The 17,646-nt window shown below is 52.0% G+C and overlaps 6 protein-coding genes across 6 annotated transcripts; 5 read left to right on the top strand and 1 right to left on the bottom strand.

Annotated features, from left to right (window-relative positions):
- Positions 1-97: 97 nt before the first annotated feature.
- SAICODRAFT_24536 (uncharacterized protein) lies at positions 98-3,962 on the top strand (the record flags this gene model as incomplete). The annotated part of the gene is made up of 4 exons (XM_019166786.1): positions 98-329; positions 379-3,347; positions 3,402-3,570; positions 3,622-3,962. 4 exons carry the CDS (start codon positions 98-100, stop codon positions 3,960-3,962), a joined length of 3,711 nt encoding a protein of 1,236 aa, XP_019025357.1.
- A 558-nt stretch (positions 3,963-4,520) lies between these two features.
- Positions 4,521-5,973, top strand: SAICODRAFT_24537 (kinase-like protein; the record flags this gene model as incomplete). The annotated part of the gene is made up of 3 exons (XM_019166787.1): positions 4,521-4,883; positions 4,936-5,914; positions 5,969-5,973. 3 exons carry the CDS (start codon positions 4,521-4,523, stop codon positions 5,971-5,973), a joined length of 1,347 nt encoding a protein of 448 aa, XP_019025358.1.
- A 232-nt stretch (positions 5,974-6,205) lies between these two features.
- SAICODRAFT_90786 (ATP-dependent DNA ligase) lies at positions 6,206-9,286 on the bottom strand. Its single transcript, XM_019171718.1, has 5 exons — positions 8,393-9,286; positions 8,117-8,343; positions 7,679-8,065; positions 6,621-7,631; positions 6,206-6,568 (listed from the first exon to the last, which is right to left on the bottom strand). Exons 1-5 carry the CDS (start codon positions 9,235-9,237, stop codon positions 6,321-6,323), a joined length of 2,718 nt encoding a protein of 905 aa, XP_019025359.1. The 5' UTR covers positions 9,238-9,286; the 3' UTR covers positions 6,206-6,320.
- Positions 9,287-12,882: 3,596 nt separating this feature from the next.
- Positions 12,883-13,760, top strand: SAICODRAFT_34392 (uncharacterized protein; the record flags this gene model as incomplete). Its single annotated transcript, XM_019168356.1, has 2 exons — positions 12,883-13,504; positions 13,558-13,760. The coding sequence occupies 2 exons, from the start codon at positions 12,883-12,885 to the stop codon at positions 13,758-13,760; spliced, it is 825 nt and encodes a 274-aa protein (XP_019025360.1).
- Positions 13,761-14,729: 969 nt separating this feature from the next.
- SAICODRAFT_46317 (zf-CHY-domain-containing protein) lies at positions 14,730-15,431 on the top strand (the record flags this gene model as incomplete). Its single annotated transcript, XM_019168851.1, has 1 exon — positions 14,730-15,431. A coding segment is annotated over one exon (702 nt), but the record flags the coding sequence as incomplete, so codon positions are not given.
- Positions 15,432-16,947: 1,516 nt separating this feature from the next.
- Positions 16,948-17,612, top strand: SAICODRAFT_55049 (uncharacterized protein; the record flags this gene model as incomplete). The annotated part of the gene is made up of 3 exons (XM_019169339.1): positions 16,948-17,145; positions 17,196-17,424; positions 17,479-17,612. The coding sequence occupies 3 exons, from the start codon at positions 16,948-16,950 to the stop codon at positions 17,610-17,612; spliced, it is 561 nt and encodes a 186-aa protein (XP_019025362.1).
- Between the last annotated feature and the right edge of the window lie 34 nt (positions 17,613-17,646).

Below are 17,646 nucleotides of genomic sequence, written 5' to 3' on the forward strand. Positions count from 1 at the left end.
GTACGACGTACGCGGTGCACCCAAACACTGAGCTCATATAACATTTCAACGTGCGGGATCAAGCGAGGTCTGTCATCGCGACTCCTACGTTGAAGCAATGTTCAGCACAAATCCAACACCCGTTCCGTCTCATAGGCGGCAGCAATCCGCTTCAGCACACAAGAGGAACAGATCATTAGCAGTCGCACGTCAGAACACTTCGGCGCTTCCTAGAGTACCAGAAATCGACCTCAATGCGTTGATCCCGGAGGCCGCTGCAGTGAAAGAATGGACGAAGAATGAGAAGTACTGTGTGAGCAGTTTGGGGAGGTTCCCTCATGTGTATGGAGGTACGCAGCACCACACTCGCACTCTTGACCTATGCTAACTCTTGGACAGCTCAGGATGCGGGTTTGCAAATGTTTGGCCACATTGATGCAGGGAAGAAACATGGACTGATAACAACAGCGACGGATGCCTACGTCTGGTCCTACCTCCCATCACTCTCGGCCACACCGACCCTCACCTTCTCTGTCCCGCACCGTGCAAGCACCGAATACGACAGCGAGATGCCCCTACCTCTGGCCTCGATTGTGAGCGCAAATGCCGGATCCGACGAACCAGGCTTGGTACTCATTAAGCCAGAAGGAAGGGTTTGCTACTGGGACTCCATCGGTGGAGCAATTGCAGAAGGAGCGGTCAGCAAGCGTGGCGTAGAAGGTCAGATAACAATGGGTACCAACGAGCTTTGTACGATGATCTGCTCAGTTGAACCTGCTGGTTTCGTGGTATCTACATCCCATGGACGCTTGGTCCATCTCAGTCTGCGGGACAGCATGGGAAGACCGTACATTGGACTTACGGAAATGAGTGCTGCACGTGGTCTGTGGAACTCCTGGATTACTTCCATCGACGCTGGAGGGAAGAGGAGGGATATATGCGCTGTGCGGGCGGGAGAGACGAGAGGTCGTGAGGAACGTGACGTTTTGGTGTGCACGGAGCGTGGTGTTGTCAGCAGGTGGGTGGTTTCTCGACTTGGGAAGTGCCAGCTTGTGGTGGAGAATGACTTCCGCAAGGCTGCATTGGAAGTGTTGCGGACTACTTTGCCGGCTGCCGCGTCCAGCACTCTCGCCAATGCTCTGAGCTTCGTTGACGTTGTTGCTCTTCCGGGCACTTCGTCGATTCTCATCCTCGCTTCCTACCCCAGCTCGGGTGCCACGACGACATACATCCTCTTCAGTGCCGTTCTCGACTCCCCTGACAGATCCATCACCTCCACCTACGTTCTGTCCAAGTATTCCGCGTCAACGACTACGGCGCCTAAACTTTACCTACCATCACCTGCCAAGACAGTCTTCATCGTCTTCCAGCGTGCCATCTCCGTTATCTCTATTCCATCTCAGGATGGTGGCGCGGTGTTCGAGGACGTCGTCGACTTCAAGGAGGACAGGAATATCGAGATCGTTGCATCCGGTGCCGAGGACGCTCAAGTTGAGGGATCCAGGAGACTGAGAAATGCCGGTGTGGTCGTTGCTGCCCGAGGTGCTGGCGTTTTAAGGTGTGAGGTCTTCGAGGACAGGGTCAGTCTGGAAGCACTCAGTTCGGAAAAGTTGGCGAAGAGCAAGTTGGAGCAAGCGGTGTTCTATGGGTTCATGCCCGATAACCCATTGAATTTTACTGGACCAGCGTCGTTGAACTTTAGACCACAGGAGGTTGCCAGTGCGGCAGCTGCCGTGTCGGAGGAAATCTTGGCTGGTACTTCAAAGTACTTTCCTACCCAGTTGGCGAGTCTTGATGACCAAATGGCCTTGAAGGCGAAGTTGCTTGCGGGGCTCGCGGAACACCTTCATAACAACTTCGCTCCTTTGGATTCTAGCAAGCGATGGAAGCTTTGCTGGGATGCCGAGAAGTGCGAAGGTGCTCGTCGTATTTGGTCAGAAAGAAGTAGCCGGTCACAGTTAACGGGGCGTACTACGCGGTCGAGTAGTGCACAGGTTGCTGTTTTGGAGAATGTCATGGAGAACATTACTGGACAACGTGGTGGTGGTGATGATATGATTCGAAAGTGGTTTCACAGAAACCTCAAGGATATGGGTCAAGTTGTCGCACAGGCTGGCACGAGGTGTACGGACATTGCTGTGGAGAACAAGCATGATACGTTCGCCATTGCCAAAGCTGTACTCGAAGCTAACGACATCATCCTTTCTGCGCTCGGTGCTGCTCGGCAAATCCGACAAGAGAGGGTTATGAAATACGGTCTTGGTAATCTCAAGAGCATCTTCGAGAATAGCCTGAGACCATGGACGAGTACTCCTGATATCCTTAACTCCTTACAGTTGCAGTTCACGCTTACTGAGCATCAGCTTCAAGGACTCAAGAGGCCGTTCAGAACTGATGACAGGAAGCAGAAGACTGGTATCTATGAAGATATGATCAAGCAGCTTGATGCCCTTGTCGATCTGCTGTGCTTTGCCTTCTCTGAGAATGTTCAGTGGGAGCGCAAGTCGGGTAACAAAAAGGCAGCTGAAGGGTACAACAAGCAGTACCTTGACAAACGAGGTTCTTGGATCTTGTCTCTTGTCAAGCACGGTTTGCACGAGAAAGCCTACACTATTGCCGAAAGGTACGAAGACTACCGTACGTTGGTTGAGATCTGCCTGGAGCACCAGGAGGCGGGCGAAGAGACGCAAGAAAGGGTGATGAATCGTCTCAAGTGGTACCTCGGAAGATACCACGAGGATTTCGCGTTCGTCTTGTATCGTTACTACGTCGAGAAGGGTCAGATCAAGACATTGTTGACTTCGTTCCCAGAGCACGTCAACATGCTTTCCCAGTTCCTTGATAATGAGAAGTATGACCGTATCTCCTGGATGCACGACGTTAATCACGGTAACTTCAACAGTGCTAGTGCAAGACTTCACCGGATTGCTACTGGCAACGAGGATGTTCTTCGAAATAAGAAGATCGAGTTGAGTCTTAGCAAGCTTGCATTGCTCGTCGATGCTAGGGCTGGCGTTACGATGCCGCCAATTCAAGCCGACGTGATCAGAGTCGTTGACGAGGAACTCGACGTTACGGAGATTCAAGCGCAGCGAAGAAAAGATATTCTTCCGTTCTTCAAGAATGCTATCGACGAGGATGCAAATGTGGAGCTCACTTTTGCGGAGATTGGAAAGGAATTGCATGGAGTGAACAGGGAACTTGTCAAAGGGGCTCTTCGGGAGATTATCAAGGACGCTGTGCTGAAGCCTGAGGACCTGATTGATTACTTGACTCTGAAAAACACGCAGAAGAACCCCGCTGATGGTCAAAGTCAACCGGTAATTAACGAGTTCTACCAAGCTTTGCAAGTGCTTCGTACTGCAAACGTAAGTGATCGTGTTACTGCATCTCAATTTACCATACTAACGTATTGCTGACAGCTTCCGTCCGGCCGCTTTGAGATGGCCGAGCGCACGATTTGGCGACGGATGTTCTTGCACGACGACTGGGGAGTTATCCTCCAGACTGGAGACAAGACGGATGATGAAGTTAGGGCGTCCACTCGTTCCACCGCCCTTTGGCAGACTCTGAGGTTGGGCTTAATAAACGGTACGGATGCGTTCCGGTCATTGAAGTGAACTTTACTGACAGCCCCTACAGGTGAATTCAAAGCGGGCGCGGCTATCCAGCTTATGCCACCGAATGAGACTTATTTCTCCAGTGCGCCGGAAGTGGTGGAGGCTCGTTTCCCTGATGTGTCCGAGACCGCTATCGAGGACTGGAAAAGGTCCATGCTGAATGAAACCGAAAAACTCGACGCCTACATCAAGCAATGCAACCTGAACCAGTGGTACGAAGGAATTCTTTACGACGCCAGAGACTACGCAAACAAGGAAAGGAATGGAACAAACATTCCTGATGTGGAGGTGGACGAGGAGGGGTATGTGCATGTTGGGTACCCGGCTCGCTCCGAGCCCGAGGACGTGGAGATGAGCGGATGATTTGCACGAGGATACGGTTTAGATATAAGCATAATCGAGACGGGTACATGTAATGGAAAGCAATACGAGGGCCGCACTTGACTTTGATGTATTCCAGGCGACAGCGCGAGGGGGGGTTGTCATGCAACCCGTGGCTAACCGGAGGCGGTCTAGGCGTGTACTCTAACCCAGTCGACCTCAGGCCATCACACACACAGAAACAACCACCGCTCCTTCGCTCGACTCCGCAAACGGCCTGCCCGAACGGTCATCAGGATCGTGAAGTCTCCTTCGAATTCCCATCAGCATCTATACGTTGACACCGCTCACGCTTCTCTGCCCTCCGTCCTCGGCTCGTCGTACAGCCTTACCCCCCCTGCAGCCCCTGGTGATCGCGCAGTCACCCGTCCGTGCCGTCCATCTCAACCTGTAGGTTGAGCATACACCCGTGTCTTCGATCAATTTTCGTGACTCATTGAGTGGTCAACTGTCGAGGTTCGATCATTTGCTCCTTTCGCAGCGAATTGCAGGGAGTCTAACGAGTTGACAGTCCATTGAGCCGACTATTTACTATACAATATGAGCACCTCGGGTCACAGCACGCATTCGTCCAACGTCGTCGGTGTCCATTACCGCGTCGGGAAGAAGATCGGGGAGGGATCTTTCGGTGTCATCTTCGAGGGAACCAACCTCCTGAACAACCAATCCGTTGCTATCAAGTTCGAGCCCAGGAAGAGTGACGCGCCGCAGCTCCGCGATGAGTACAGAACCTACAAGATTCTCGTCGGATGCCCCGGTATTCCCAACGTTTACTACTTTGGCCAGGAAGGCTTGCACAACATACTCGTGATTGACCTCCTGGGTCCGTCGTTGGAGGACCTCTTCGATTGGTGCGGACGAAGATTCAGCATCAAGACCACCGTTATGGTCGCTAAGCAGATGGTATGCCTACCGTATCCAGCGACGATTACGACGTATACTGACTTTATCGTAGCTCACGCGTGTTCAAACCATCCACGAGAAGAACCTCATCTACCGCGACATTAAGCCTGATAACTTCTTGATCGGTCGCCCCGGCACCAAGGGCGCCAACATGGTCCACATCGTCGACTTCGGTATGGCCAAGCAGTACAGAGATCCCAAGACTAAGCAGCACATCCCTTATCGCGAACGCAAGAGCTTGTCCGGTACAGCTCGTTACATGAGTATCAACACCCACTTGGGAAGGGAACAGTCGCGTCGTGATGATTTGGAGGCGTTGGGTCATGTGTTTATGTACTTCTTGCGAGGAGGTCTGCCTTGGCAGGGGTTGAAGGCTGCTACCAACAAGCAGAAGTACGAGAAGATTGGTGAGAAGAAGCAGACCACACAGATCAAGGACCTCTGCGAGGGCTTCCCGGAGGAGTTCAACCAGTACCTTACCTATGTTCGCAACCTTGGGTTTGAGGATACCCCTGATTACGACTACCTTCGAGATCTGTTCAGCAACGTCCTTCGCAAGTCCGGTGAGGCTGAGGATGGTACCTACGACTGGATGCTCCTGAACAACGGCAAGGGTTGGGAGGCTGGTGCTAAGGGTGCTTCTGCTTCTCAAGCGCACTTGATGCCCGCCAACAATTACCCAACGGGATCCGCTGCCGAGCTCCGTCACGGCCAGCAAGCAAGTGGTGCTCGCGCTTCCGGTAACCTTACTAGTTCTCGTTTGAATGCCGCCCAGCCACCGCCCCCTTCACCTGCTGTCCTCCGATCGAACTCCAGAAACCGACGTGACCGTGAGAGATCAAGCAACCAGGCTGGAAGGAGACAAAGTTCGCTCGAACAGGGTACCGGTGATGTTTTGAGCGCGCCTAGGCAAGCTCAGCCTCCGGCTCAGCAGGCTCAGATGCAGCAAAGTCGTCTTATGACCCAGCATGCTGCTGCGAGGGATAGCCCTGACAGGAAGAAGGGCTTCTGGAGCAAGCTCTGCTCGTGCTGTAAGTGACATTGTTTCCGACTTTTCTTATACATATCCTAACTCATTTTCACAGTCTAAGCTCCGAGAGCAGGAGTGCGATGGATAATGTCAGGTTTTTTATGTTTCTAAGATAATACCCATTTCAAGGAAGACGGGAAGAGAACGGAACAAAAGGGTGCATCATATTGGCAGAGTATCATCATGATGAGGATGGACAGGAATGGACACTGTTCTTCCGTGTATTTGCACGCTTCAGGACACGGCTGCGGACTGAGTGTCGAGTTTGTTTCTTCTGTTTTTTGCGCGTGCAGTTTTTACTCCTTTAACTTAGTGAATTAGTCAATTAATAATAGAGCGGGTCTTGTGCTACTGAATTGCAATGATTATGAGCATCATGAACGCTGACGCAGTATCTCTTCAACTGCTCAATCTTCCACGTCTTCCTCCACTGGTGCCTTGTCTCGACCCTCCTCTTGTTTGCGATACATATACGCGATATCCTCACCCGTACTTGCTTCGTCGATGGTTTTGTCATCCCTTATCCGCATGAATCGCGGAAAGCGGATGCTCAATCCTCGCTCCTCAGAGATCAAACCGATGCCTGCTCGATAGACCGGCGAGAGTGTGATATCAGCTCCTCGAATTTCCCACACTTCGGATGGCTCGAACCAATCTGCAAACACACGTCAGCAATTGAACCCATGACATAGTTCCAGGAAACGTACAATCAGGAGTATATGCACTCTCCACCCAACTCCTTCCCAGTCCCTTCCAACACTTCCCTTCCTTCTGCTCATCCGGATCCGCATCCTCTTCCGCTCCACTATTCGTCCGGTCATACTTCTCATTCAACTCCTTATAGAATTTATCCGTGAATCCACTCATACACTTACACACAGCCTCTAACGTTCCCGTTTCTGGGTTGCGAACAGCCAACAAGATGGGCGACCACCAATCCTTCTTTCGTCCGATGCCGTGCCAGGCGCCGATCGGGATCAAATCAAGGGAGTCGGCGCCTGCTTCGTAGTCTTTCTTCACTTTGAGCCAGGACTCAAGACGTTTGTCGGGGGTGTAAGTAGCCAGCAGCGGTTTCGCGCGTGCCTTTACCAGCAAGCCTGTTGAGGGATCCTCTGATTGAACAACAAGTTCTGGGTTATCCAGCACCTTGACCATGATTCCTTCAGCCTTCGCCGCAATTGCGGACTGGTAAAATGCATGTACCTCATCCTGGTCCGAGCTGATGATACTCTTCACAGGGGTGAACCGGTTGGGGATCTCCTTGAAGGTCGCCATAGCTTCTCTTCGTTGTCGGAGAGTCTTCTCAAGCAGCGGTTCCCCATTCAACAACATCAAATCAAACAAGTAAAAGCAAACTGCAACCTTCACATCCCCAATAGCAACATTTACCTTCGCCCGATTACTCAACGTCTGAAATGGCTGTACCGTCCCCGTTTCCTTATCAACAGCAACAACCTCACCCTCCATGATGAAACTCCTGTGCTCACCCTTGATTTCCTCTATGAGTTCCACAAGATCCGGGTACTTGTCGGTCATGACTTCAAGATGTCGGGAGAAGATCGAGACGCGCTCTGAGTGTGGTGCGGAGGCATCGTAGTGAATCTGGGCTCGTTGACCGTCGTATTTGTATTCGCAGGTGAATTCTCGGTTGGAGAGCTTGGTAAACATGTCGCCGAGATCGCGGGTGATCAGACCTAACATGGGCTTGAGAGGAATACCTGTAGGAGAATTAGACCATGTTGCGATAAATAGGTGATCCACATACCAATCGTCAAGGGACATCTCTCCGACAATCCCTCCACGCCACGCTGAATCAACCCTGCTACCAAGTCATCATAACTCGGCCGCTGCGCAAACACCTGCTTTACGGCCTCCTCGGCCCTTTTGAAGATCTCTCCTCGCTCCTCCTTACTTATTTTTCTTACTTCATCTCTAGCCACCCATGTCGCTCCTGGAGGTTTATTCAGCGTGAAGGCCCGTGAAAGCGCAATGAGCATCGTGGTCTTCACGGCACCGATACGGAGGTGCGAAACGAGTGTTCGACCGATATACCGGACTTCCTCATCTTTTGCCGAGATGAGGAGTTTCTCAACGAGTTTGGTTTTGAGCTCTTGGGTGTTCTTGCCTGAACTTGCGGCGATTTGCCGTAATACTATTCGACCAAGATCAGTAATCATCACACAGCATCAGGCAGGACACGCACTTGAGTAAGTCCCCTTGGCAGTCAAAGGCGCTGGCTTAACCAATGTCCGTACTTGTGCCTTCGCCTCGAATGCAACATCACCAACATCGCCGTGCTTATTGTTCAATGCTTTCAGCGCAGCTGGACTTATCCCAGATACATTTCGTATTGCCTTTCCAATGATCGCAGGACCGATGTTCAGCTCGACGCCGGGAACGTAGGGCGGTGCAAGGGAGTTTGTGCATAGCCTGTGCTCCCTGTCAATCAGACGCCGCGAGGAAAGGAAATGGAACTTACCACACAGCAGGCACCAAAGACTCTACATCATGTACAATGAGCATCCGCAACATATTCACCAACAAATCAACAATCAGCAGCCGACTCCGCGTCTCATTGATCAGAACGAAGGCCTGTGTCAAGAATGCATATGTTCCTTTTCCGTTCGGCCAGTCGGGAATGTAGCTATGAGGATCGAATTCTGTTGCTGGTAAGTGCAGTGGTATTTCTGAGGAGTTGTTTGTTGATGAGTCGAGGGTCATTGCGGATGAAGGCCTTGGCGGTAGTAGTGCTGCCTTTACCTCCTGTTTGGCGGGGGTTGGTAATGATGTAGATGTCGCAACCTTTGCCTGGTGCTCTTGTCCGATAATCATCTCCTCCTCCTCCTCATCCTCATCTTCATCCTCCAAGATCAATCGACTTTGGCCTGGCCGAACGGCCGGCGCAGCATCTTCCATCGCCTTTACGGCTTCCTCCTCCTCCAGCTCAGCCTTGGGCCGTCCGTCTTCCTGAGCTTGCGCCGCCAGCTTTCGTGCAAGCATCTCATCATCGAACTCCTGCTTCAACCTCTCGATCCGATCCGGATCCTCAGTCTCCGGGTTTCCCGCCGCATATTGTAAACTCAGACTCCGCGCGAAGGCCTCGTCGGCCTCCATTTGCTCGCGCAGCTTACGCTCTTCGGGTGTTTCATCTTCCGCATGAAAAAGACCATCAGATTTCGGCGGATCAACTGGCGAAGGAGCAGCCTTGGGCTTGAAGAAGAAGTCGAGAGCACGCTGTTGTGATCCGGCGGCTTTTTTTGATGATGGAGTAGATGGGCCTGGTGGCGCCTTGCGTTTCGCTGGTAAGGTTGACTTTGAAGGCATGATCCCTTTGCAAGAGAGAGCCTTGATCTATGTATTTGCTGTCCTCGGGTTTAGAGGGTAGGACGTACGTCGATGCGGGCGATGTCATGCCTTCCGAATCGGGAAGTCTAAGTGATCGGGTTGTGTACGAGATTAGAGTAGGGTAACTGCAACGTTCCAAGGCAAACTATCAGCGCATACATCAGGCAGGACCCACTAAACCTCGATCCTGCTCTCAATCAGCAAGTCTGTCGTTTAACTCCGCATCCATACTCCTCCTCAATAGCCATTAGCAGTATGTAATGAACTCACACTGCACTCCCCATACTGTTCCACGTCCATTAGCAACACAGCCGGACTTCAAGCCCTGTAATAATACGGTTCTCCGGACTTCTCACTTCCGTTCAATCCACACCAATATGATTCATCTGACCGGTCCTCTCTTCATCCGCCCCTCCCAGCTCAAACCAACGTCTCTTATTACCTCGCAAAAAGCCCCAAGTAAACTGCGAAAGCCCCCCGAACCAGCGAATCGTTTTGGTACCAACACCAGCCTGCACCTCGACATCAAAGGAAATGGTGATCGTTTTATGATTTCCCAGCCTGACTGCGCGCATACACCCCTGGCAAAGCTTCTGTCCGCCATACAGCATATCTTTCTTCAGAAATGCCGACACACCATCACATCGAGTGCAGAGCCGGTACTTCGCAAGTCTTGCAGCAGTCGTCTTAGGGGTATCGCCAAGCCGTAAAGGTGTGTATTTGATAAATCGGAGGCGTCTTTTGAGGATTGCGTCGCGGAAGAAGGCAGGACTCAGGAGACGGTGAAACGCATGACAGGTCTCAGAGAGGTTAAGGAGTGATTGAGTGCTCGAGTAATCGGTAATGTTACAAATAAGGTCTGGCGGCAGCTGGAGAAGAGGACTTTGCCGTTGTTGAGACATCCCCAATGTTGAAAGGAGTAATTTGACTGCGTGTAGTCGTTGAACAATTATGATACAAGAAAGGAGAAAAGAGAACAGTGTGTCGTTACGAATACCGGATTCTCGAAGTGAGTTTGTGAAGACTGAGTTGAGATGTCAAAGGGGAGTGATGGTCATCACTCCTCATAGACGTCAGTTGCTGTTGCACTGGAATGCGTCAACCGTGCATGCATGCCGGCGGGCTGCCAGCCGTGGAAACGTTAACGACGGCCCGCATTGGGTTCAGAACAGAGTCTCAGGCACTCGGCTTTGCTAATTGAGCAACTCAGATGTCAGGTCTGCAGCTGGATCATATACGTAAACGTTAATGCTTCGACGCGTGACAACAGAACCTGAAGGATGATCAAGAGTAAAAGCACACCTGCAGATAGGAAACTGATGTAGTGAGTGTTCTACTAAGCGTATGAATCACGAAACGTCTCCATAGCTCTTAACCAGTTATTATTTCTAACCGCGCATCGTTCTTCAACCTGAGCTCACAGACGTCACGGCTCATGCAGTCGACGCTAGCGTAGTTTCCCTTTGCGGAAGTTTGATAACCCAAATGGGAGTGCCGGGTGCCGAAGCGCTCTTTAAACTTCCCTGGCATCCAAGTCGATTCGGTCCGTAAATTTTCAACATCAACCTTTACACACTCTTCCTCGAAGGACCTTCACTACGAAGTTACACAACTCTCGCTTCTCCAACAGCAAAAGCTACCTACCACTATCAGTAAAATGGTTTCCTTCTCCGGTCTCTTCAACTCTGCCAAATTCGCTGCCAAAACTGCCGTTGCGAAGTGGGCCCAGCCGGCGTCGGTCTTTGTCGAGGAAACGACTTTGGTCGTTTCCACTTCTTGCCCAGTTGACCCCATGCACAAAACGTGAGTTCTATTCTAAAGCTCCTGCCATTCCGGAAGCTAACTTACTACTCAGTCCTGCTTTTCTGGAAATGATCAATGATGTGACGGCTCGTTCGAAAGCTGCCAACGCGTGGATTGACGCCTTCAATGACGCCAACCCACTCGTTCCGGTCGACGCAGTCAAACCTCCCGTTCCCCTTCCTCCTCGCCGTCAGTCCGTCACTCCTTCGGAGCCTGAATCCATCTTCGATGGCGAGGTCAGCACTTCCACGACGACAGCCTCCACTGACGTCTCCTCCATCCGCGAGCGCCGCCATGCTGTCTGGCCCATGTCCTGGCCTGAACCAGAGGACGAGGAAGATGAGTACGAGTGGGCCGAGGAGCGCTGCGACGTCGACGTCCGCAACCGTGGTTTCTTGCAGCTCAACCAACCTCCGCAGACGTTGGAGTACAGGAAGAAGATGGGTATGACCCTGCCTAGGATTAACACCATGATGGAGCCGGTGTATTATGGCGAGATGACACAGGCGAACATGGAGGATATGGAGTGCCCCACACCGAGTCCGCTCGCAGTTTTTGGGCCTCAGACATGGAACGAGTATGGCAGTGCTGAGATGGACAAACAAATGGATGAGCTGGATGCGTGGACGGGCGGAGTGGAGAAGCACGTTGTTAGTCCAACGGACTGGAAGCGTGTCGCGAAGCAGTATGATGTGATTGACGAGGATGAGATTGAGGAGCAGCGCGTCAGGGACATGAGCGTCTCTGACTTCTTGAAATATGAGAACGAGAAACGGAGAAGGGAAATTGCCGAAGGAAACAAGCCCACTCCGGCAGAGCAGCTCAGATTGTGCGAGGCAGCAAGGCTTTTGATGGAACGGGAAGAAGAGGAGAGGAGGAGGGACGAAGAGGAGTACAGTTGGATTCCCGGCTGGTGAACGGCATGACACCGACCTGCCGCACACGTACTGGGAGTTGACAAGGAGCTAGTGGAGAGATATAAGATAGAACAGAATGGATTCATGATCAATCAGACTGACCAAACGGGCACAACGCGAGGGACAAAGTCAATGCCATGGGCAGCAGTAGACCGCTCAGATCTAGATGCAATATAAATGAATACGAGACCTTTCTACTTCATCAGGCGGATTATGATGGTCCATCTATACAATCACAGGGTCCATCCCCTGCCCCGATCTCCTCCAATTTTTGGTCACGGGAGCCGAATGTCATCCCGGCAGACAGCTTCCGCCCAGAACTTCGAATCTGTGCGCGCATGGCGCAAGTGCCGGCGCCGCAACGCTCGCGGTTCAACCGACTCCGCACGAATACTCGCAAGCGCGCAGATCTAATCAACGAACCTATCAGCTTGACTAATCATAAGAAGTGATCGCATCCCTGACTGTTTCTTGGCTTTGGTCAGCGCGGTATCGAAGACGTTCAAGTTCAGTAAATAGCTCATCACCTCGACGCAGCGCAGCACAATATTTGACAGAGACGTCTACCGTTCATATCAGCGCAACGATGGACCCAAGTTTGGCAGTTGGATACGTTCCGCCCTCGGAAACTGCTCCCAGAAACGACTTGCGACAACCCGACTCGGGCAAAGTCCCTTCCGCGATTATGGACGACCCATGCTTCGCATCTGATCCAACTACTAGCGGGGAAGAAGACAGGTGGACCGACGGACACCCAAAGACAAACGGCATAAACAGAGAGGAGAGCATGACGCCTGACCCAGCGAGACCGAGACCATCAACGCATCGCTTCCACACCAGTGATTCGTATGAGCACCATCTGCGACTGGGTCCACACGACGGGAAGAACCGTATTTCGGATGGAATGGATTTGGAGGAGGTTCCGCTCGGGATCGTGAGGCAGGCAACAAAGCTGGAGGACTACAAATTTCCGGATCATCGTTTGCGGACGGTCATGGCGGACTCTACAAGAACACCGTTGGTGATCGTCGCATGTGGTTCGTTCTCGCCGATTACGTATCTCCATCTTCGGATATTCGAGATGGCGCTCGATAATATCAGGGAGCATACGCGGTTCGAGGTCATGGGTGGGTACTACTCCCCTGTTTCGGACCATTACCGGAAATCTGGTTTGGCACCGGCGAATCATCGTGTTAGGATGTGCGAGTTGGCGAGTGAGAGGACGAGTTCGTGGTTGATGGTTGATGCCTGGGAGACTTTGCAAAATAACTATACCAGGACAGCGGTAGTTTTGGATCATTTCGATGAGGAGATTAACGGGAAGCGGGGAGGTGTGAGGACGAAGGATGGCAAGGTGAAGAAGGTGAAGATCATGTTGTTGGCTGGTGGAGATTTGATTGAGACGATGGCAGAGCCGAATGTGTGGGCGGATGAGGATTTGCATCATATCTTGGGCAATTACGGAACCCTGGTTGTTGAGCGAACGGGAGCGGATGTGTGGGGATTCTTGCTGAGTCATGATATTCGTAAGACCTTGAAATGCTGCTCTTGAAAACGCAGTGCTAACGAAATCTTACAGTTTGGCAACATCGAAAGAACGTTCTGGTCATTAAACAGCTGATTTACAACGATATCTCATCGACGAAAGTACGACTGTTCATCCGACGAGGCATGAGTATACAGTATCTGCTGCCGAATAGTGTGATCAAGTATATTGAGGACCATGGACTGTATCATGAGACAGAACCGGTGAAGACGGTCATTCTGGATAAAGGTGCTTGAGTTCGCAACAACCGTGAGATCGGAGGCTTTTGATATCGATCGTGAGGAGGCTGGCATGACAAGTTGAGACTGGACGTTAATCTCCATAGGAGACGGAGAATCAAAGAGGAAGACGAGACAAAACCAACATCGTATTTCTTATATCCCAATTCTCGAGAATCTCCACAAGTCCATTTCGTGCTCCGGGTTCTGACATAATACGCATCAGCGCGCAGTAGACTGGGATGCCCCCTCAATATGGGCGGCTACGCGGCCAGCACTCCCAAGAGTTCACCTAGAACAACCGGCAAGGTATTCAACAACAAGCAACACCATCCAAGGGGACAACCAGCTACGTGCAGACCGCGTAACCTCGACTGACATCGATCGCCGTAGCCGGCAACATACTAACAGCTCCATCCGCCACATCAACGCGCTATCGGTGCGAGAACCAGACAGGTCACCACATCCCGGACCTCCGAAGCGCGGAGCTCCGTTTATATGGCCTCGTTCATCCCGACAGACATCCTCAACGCTATCATCGCCAGAGTGACTTCACCCCGTCCTTCACCAGTCAGTCCCGTCGCGTCACCAAGTCTAAGCAGCAGCGTAGACTCTTCTGCGAGTATGTCAGATATCCCTCCACCTGAGGCGCGGAGAACGACGCTGCAGGAGCCGTTGGAGGATGTTAGTAATTCGAGGATGATTGGCCCTGTTGAGAGTGGAGTTGGGGTACCTGCGAATGGGAGTGTGAATGGGGAGGCGAGAGATTCGCCGAGCTCGACGGCGCCCGTACAGCACCCACAACCAGACCTTGAGAAGCAGGCACAGCTGCGGCGAAATATCCTGAAGATTCAATCAACGGACATCTCGGACCGCGAGAAGGCACATAAGATGCAAACGTTGTTAACTCAAGGGTACAATGCTCCAGTAAAGCCAACACAAATCGAAGCCACCGTCGACGATAAAGAGCCAACATACGCAGACAAAGAGAAGGGCATCCTTGGCTGCAAGCACTACAAGCGAGCTGTCAAGCTTCAATGCCACACCTGTAACGCCTGGTCATCCTGCCGCTTTTGTCATGACGACAGTCACCCAGACCACAAGCTCGTTCGCCAAGAGACAAAGAACATGCTTTGTATGTACTGCGGATGTGCGCAGCCTGCTGGTCAGAATTGCAAGCACTGCAAGAAGAGATTGGCGAAGTACTATTGCGATATCTGCCGGTTGTGGGACGATGACCCGGAGAAGAAGATCTATCATTGCCCGGATTGTGGAATATGTCGTATCGGGGAGGGTTTAGGGAAGGATTTCTTCCATTGCAAGGGGTGTGGTGTTTGTATGTCGATGTCACTGCAGAATTCGCATCGTTGTATTGAGCGGTCAACTGAATGCGACTGCCCGATTTGTGGAGAGTTCATGTTTACGTCGACGCAAACGGTTGTCTTCATGCAGTGTGGTCACTCGATTCACCAAGCTTGTTATGAACAGCACATTCGCCAATCTTACAAATGCCCAACTTGTTCTCGCTCGCTGGCGAACATGGACACGCATTTCCGCCTTCTCGATGCGGAGATTGCGCGTCAACCAATGCCGGATCCGTATGACAAGTGGAAGGCGAACGTCCTCTGCAATGACTGTTCGGCCAAGAGTCGAGTGCAGTACCACTTCCTGGGCCACAGATGCGATGTATGCGCAAGTTACAACACAGTCTTGAACGGTGTTCTGAGGCCCGGCGATGAGGATTACGAGAACCCCTTGACGGCGGTGTTGAGAGGATTGGAGAACAGGAATTTGGAAGACCTTAGGAGGCAAGCGGCGGGCAGCGACGAGAGCGACGAGGACGGGTTGTTTGACGATGAAGAACTTGGTGACGACCCTGATGATGGTGTAATGGTTGAGGTCACCGCAAATGACGATGACATCGACGAGGAGCAGATGTTCCTGATTCATTCTGATCACCCTTTGGCTCAAGAGGATGCGGACGGGCCTGGCATTGGTACGGAGAACGGAGTTGAGAGGCGTGAGGATTAGAGCATACTACGCGGCGTTTTGTGGAGTGCGGTGCACGATGGACATTCTCGGGGTCTATATGGATGGAATTTGCACTAGAGAGTTATTTTCATGGTGATGGATGGCGCGGCTGTTTCGTATTTTGCAATTGTCGATTCATAGGAGGACGGAGCATATTGAAGAGCGAGCTTTGAGAATAATTTTTTGAACAACTTGAGAGATCTTCCCATCTCACGGCTGTTCTCGCCTCGCGCTGTTTCTATGATGAGCTCGTGCGTGCCTCTTGTGCAGGACAGCCGCAGTAGCCCTGATTCGACCCAATACAGAACGCGCTGTCACCCAAAACCTTATATCAGCTCAACACGAGCATACACTCCAGCATTCACCCCGTTCCCTATTCTCTGTCGGCGGGAAGCGGTGTAGCATTGACATTGGCGTTGCTACGATGAATTCTCTTTCGCATATAGCAGCGCACGTCGACCGCGTTATTGGCTCTACACCGCCTGCGACACCTGTTGAGGGTCCGGCTCCAGCTGCTGAGTCGGCGGATACTTCGAGCGATGAGTCAACGGTGGTCCAGGTGAAGAAGAAGGGAGGCGAGGTTCAGGCGACGCAGATTCAGAAGCCGGGTTGGGCTGCGCGATCACGGACGCAGTCGGGACTTGTATGCCTACGAGCATGGTTGAGCATACAGCTGTTCTTCATTTGGCTTATCATGTGGCCCGTCAACCTTTTCAGAGCGTCAGATGGGCAGTACTCGCTTAAGACCGGCATGCTGTCGTTCTCCCGGCTGCTTGTTACACCTTACCTGTGGCTCGCGAACAGCAGACTATCAGCAACAAACACGACTACGGAGGAGGAGGCCCAGGCGGTGGAAAAGGTTGTCGCTGCGGCTGATCATGCTCACCCAAGAAGTGAGAAGGACGCTTTGGAAGGAGCTTTGTCGCGAGCGCCTGGTCCGCACCCGTCAACAGCGGATGCCACCATCGTCAACACGAGCGCAACACCCGCCTTCGATGACTCGGCCATACGCACATCGGTTTACAACTCCATCGGTACTTCAACATCTGTCACAGATGAAATCACCCGCCGTCGCTCCATCCGCATCGCCGAAGCGGTTTCCAAGAAGCCCTCCAATGGCTCCCTAATCCGTCGGGGTTCGGCCTATCCACCCCTCGAAGCTGCACCAACAGTAATGACACCACCGAGACCACTGGTTCCGAAGAACCCGAAAAAGAAGACACTAGTGTTAGATCTGGATGAAACGTTGATTCACTCATACGTGCGAGGTGGAAGGATGAGTTCGGGGCACATGGTGGAGGTCAAGTTGGCGAAGCATGCAATTTTGTATTACGTCCATAAACGACCACACTGCGACTACTTCTTGAAGAAGGTATGGCAATCGGGCGAACTAGTCGTGGTGAATGTTAATTGAGAGTTCAGGTCTGCGCATGGTACAACGTAGTCATCTTCACTGCCTCCGTCCAAGAATACGCCGACCCCGTCATCGACTGGCTCGAGCAAAACGGTAAACTCTTCACCGCACGATACTACCGACAACACTGCACCTTCGAGAACGGTGCATACACGAAGGATATCAGTATCTGCGACCCAGACTTGAGAAGGGCGATGATTATCGACAACTCGCCGTTGAGTTATGCACATTACGAGGGTAAGGCGACGTCGTCTGAGGTCTTCTAATCGAATTCGCTAATACGTCTTACAGAAAATGCCATTCCTATAGAAGGCTGGATCAGCGATCCCTCAGATAATGACCTCATGTACCTCCTCCCCGTCCTCTTCGGCCTCCGATCCGTGCCGGACGTACGTCTACTCCTCGGATTACGCATGCCACGGTAGGCTGTGCATGTTCTCATTCTCTTTTTCTTTCGCC

The sequence above is a fragment of the Saitoella complicata genome (genome assembly GCF_001661265.1).
Source record: "Saitoella complicata NRRL Y-17804 unplaced genomic scaffold SAICOscaffold_7, whole genome shotgun sequence".
Classification (NCBI taxonomy): Eukaryota; Fungi; Ascomycota; class Saitoellomycetes; order Saitoellales; family Saitoellaceae; genus Saitoella; species Saitoella complicata.

Coding starts and splice junctions, on each gene's coding strand:
- SAICODRAFT_90786 (XM_019171718.1), bottom strand. CDS start 9,237: ATGCCTTCAAAGTCAACCTTACCAGCGAAACGCAAGGCGCCACCAGGC. Junction 8,066..8,116: donor TGCCAAGGGGACTTACTCAA/GTGCGTGTCCTG, acceptor TTGGTCGAATAG/TATTACGGCAAATCGCCGCA. Junction 6,569..6,620: donor GAGTGCATATACTCCTGATT/GTACGTTTCCTG, acceptor GTGTGTTTGCAG/ATTGGTTCGAGCCATCCGAA.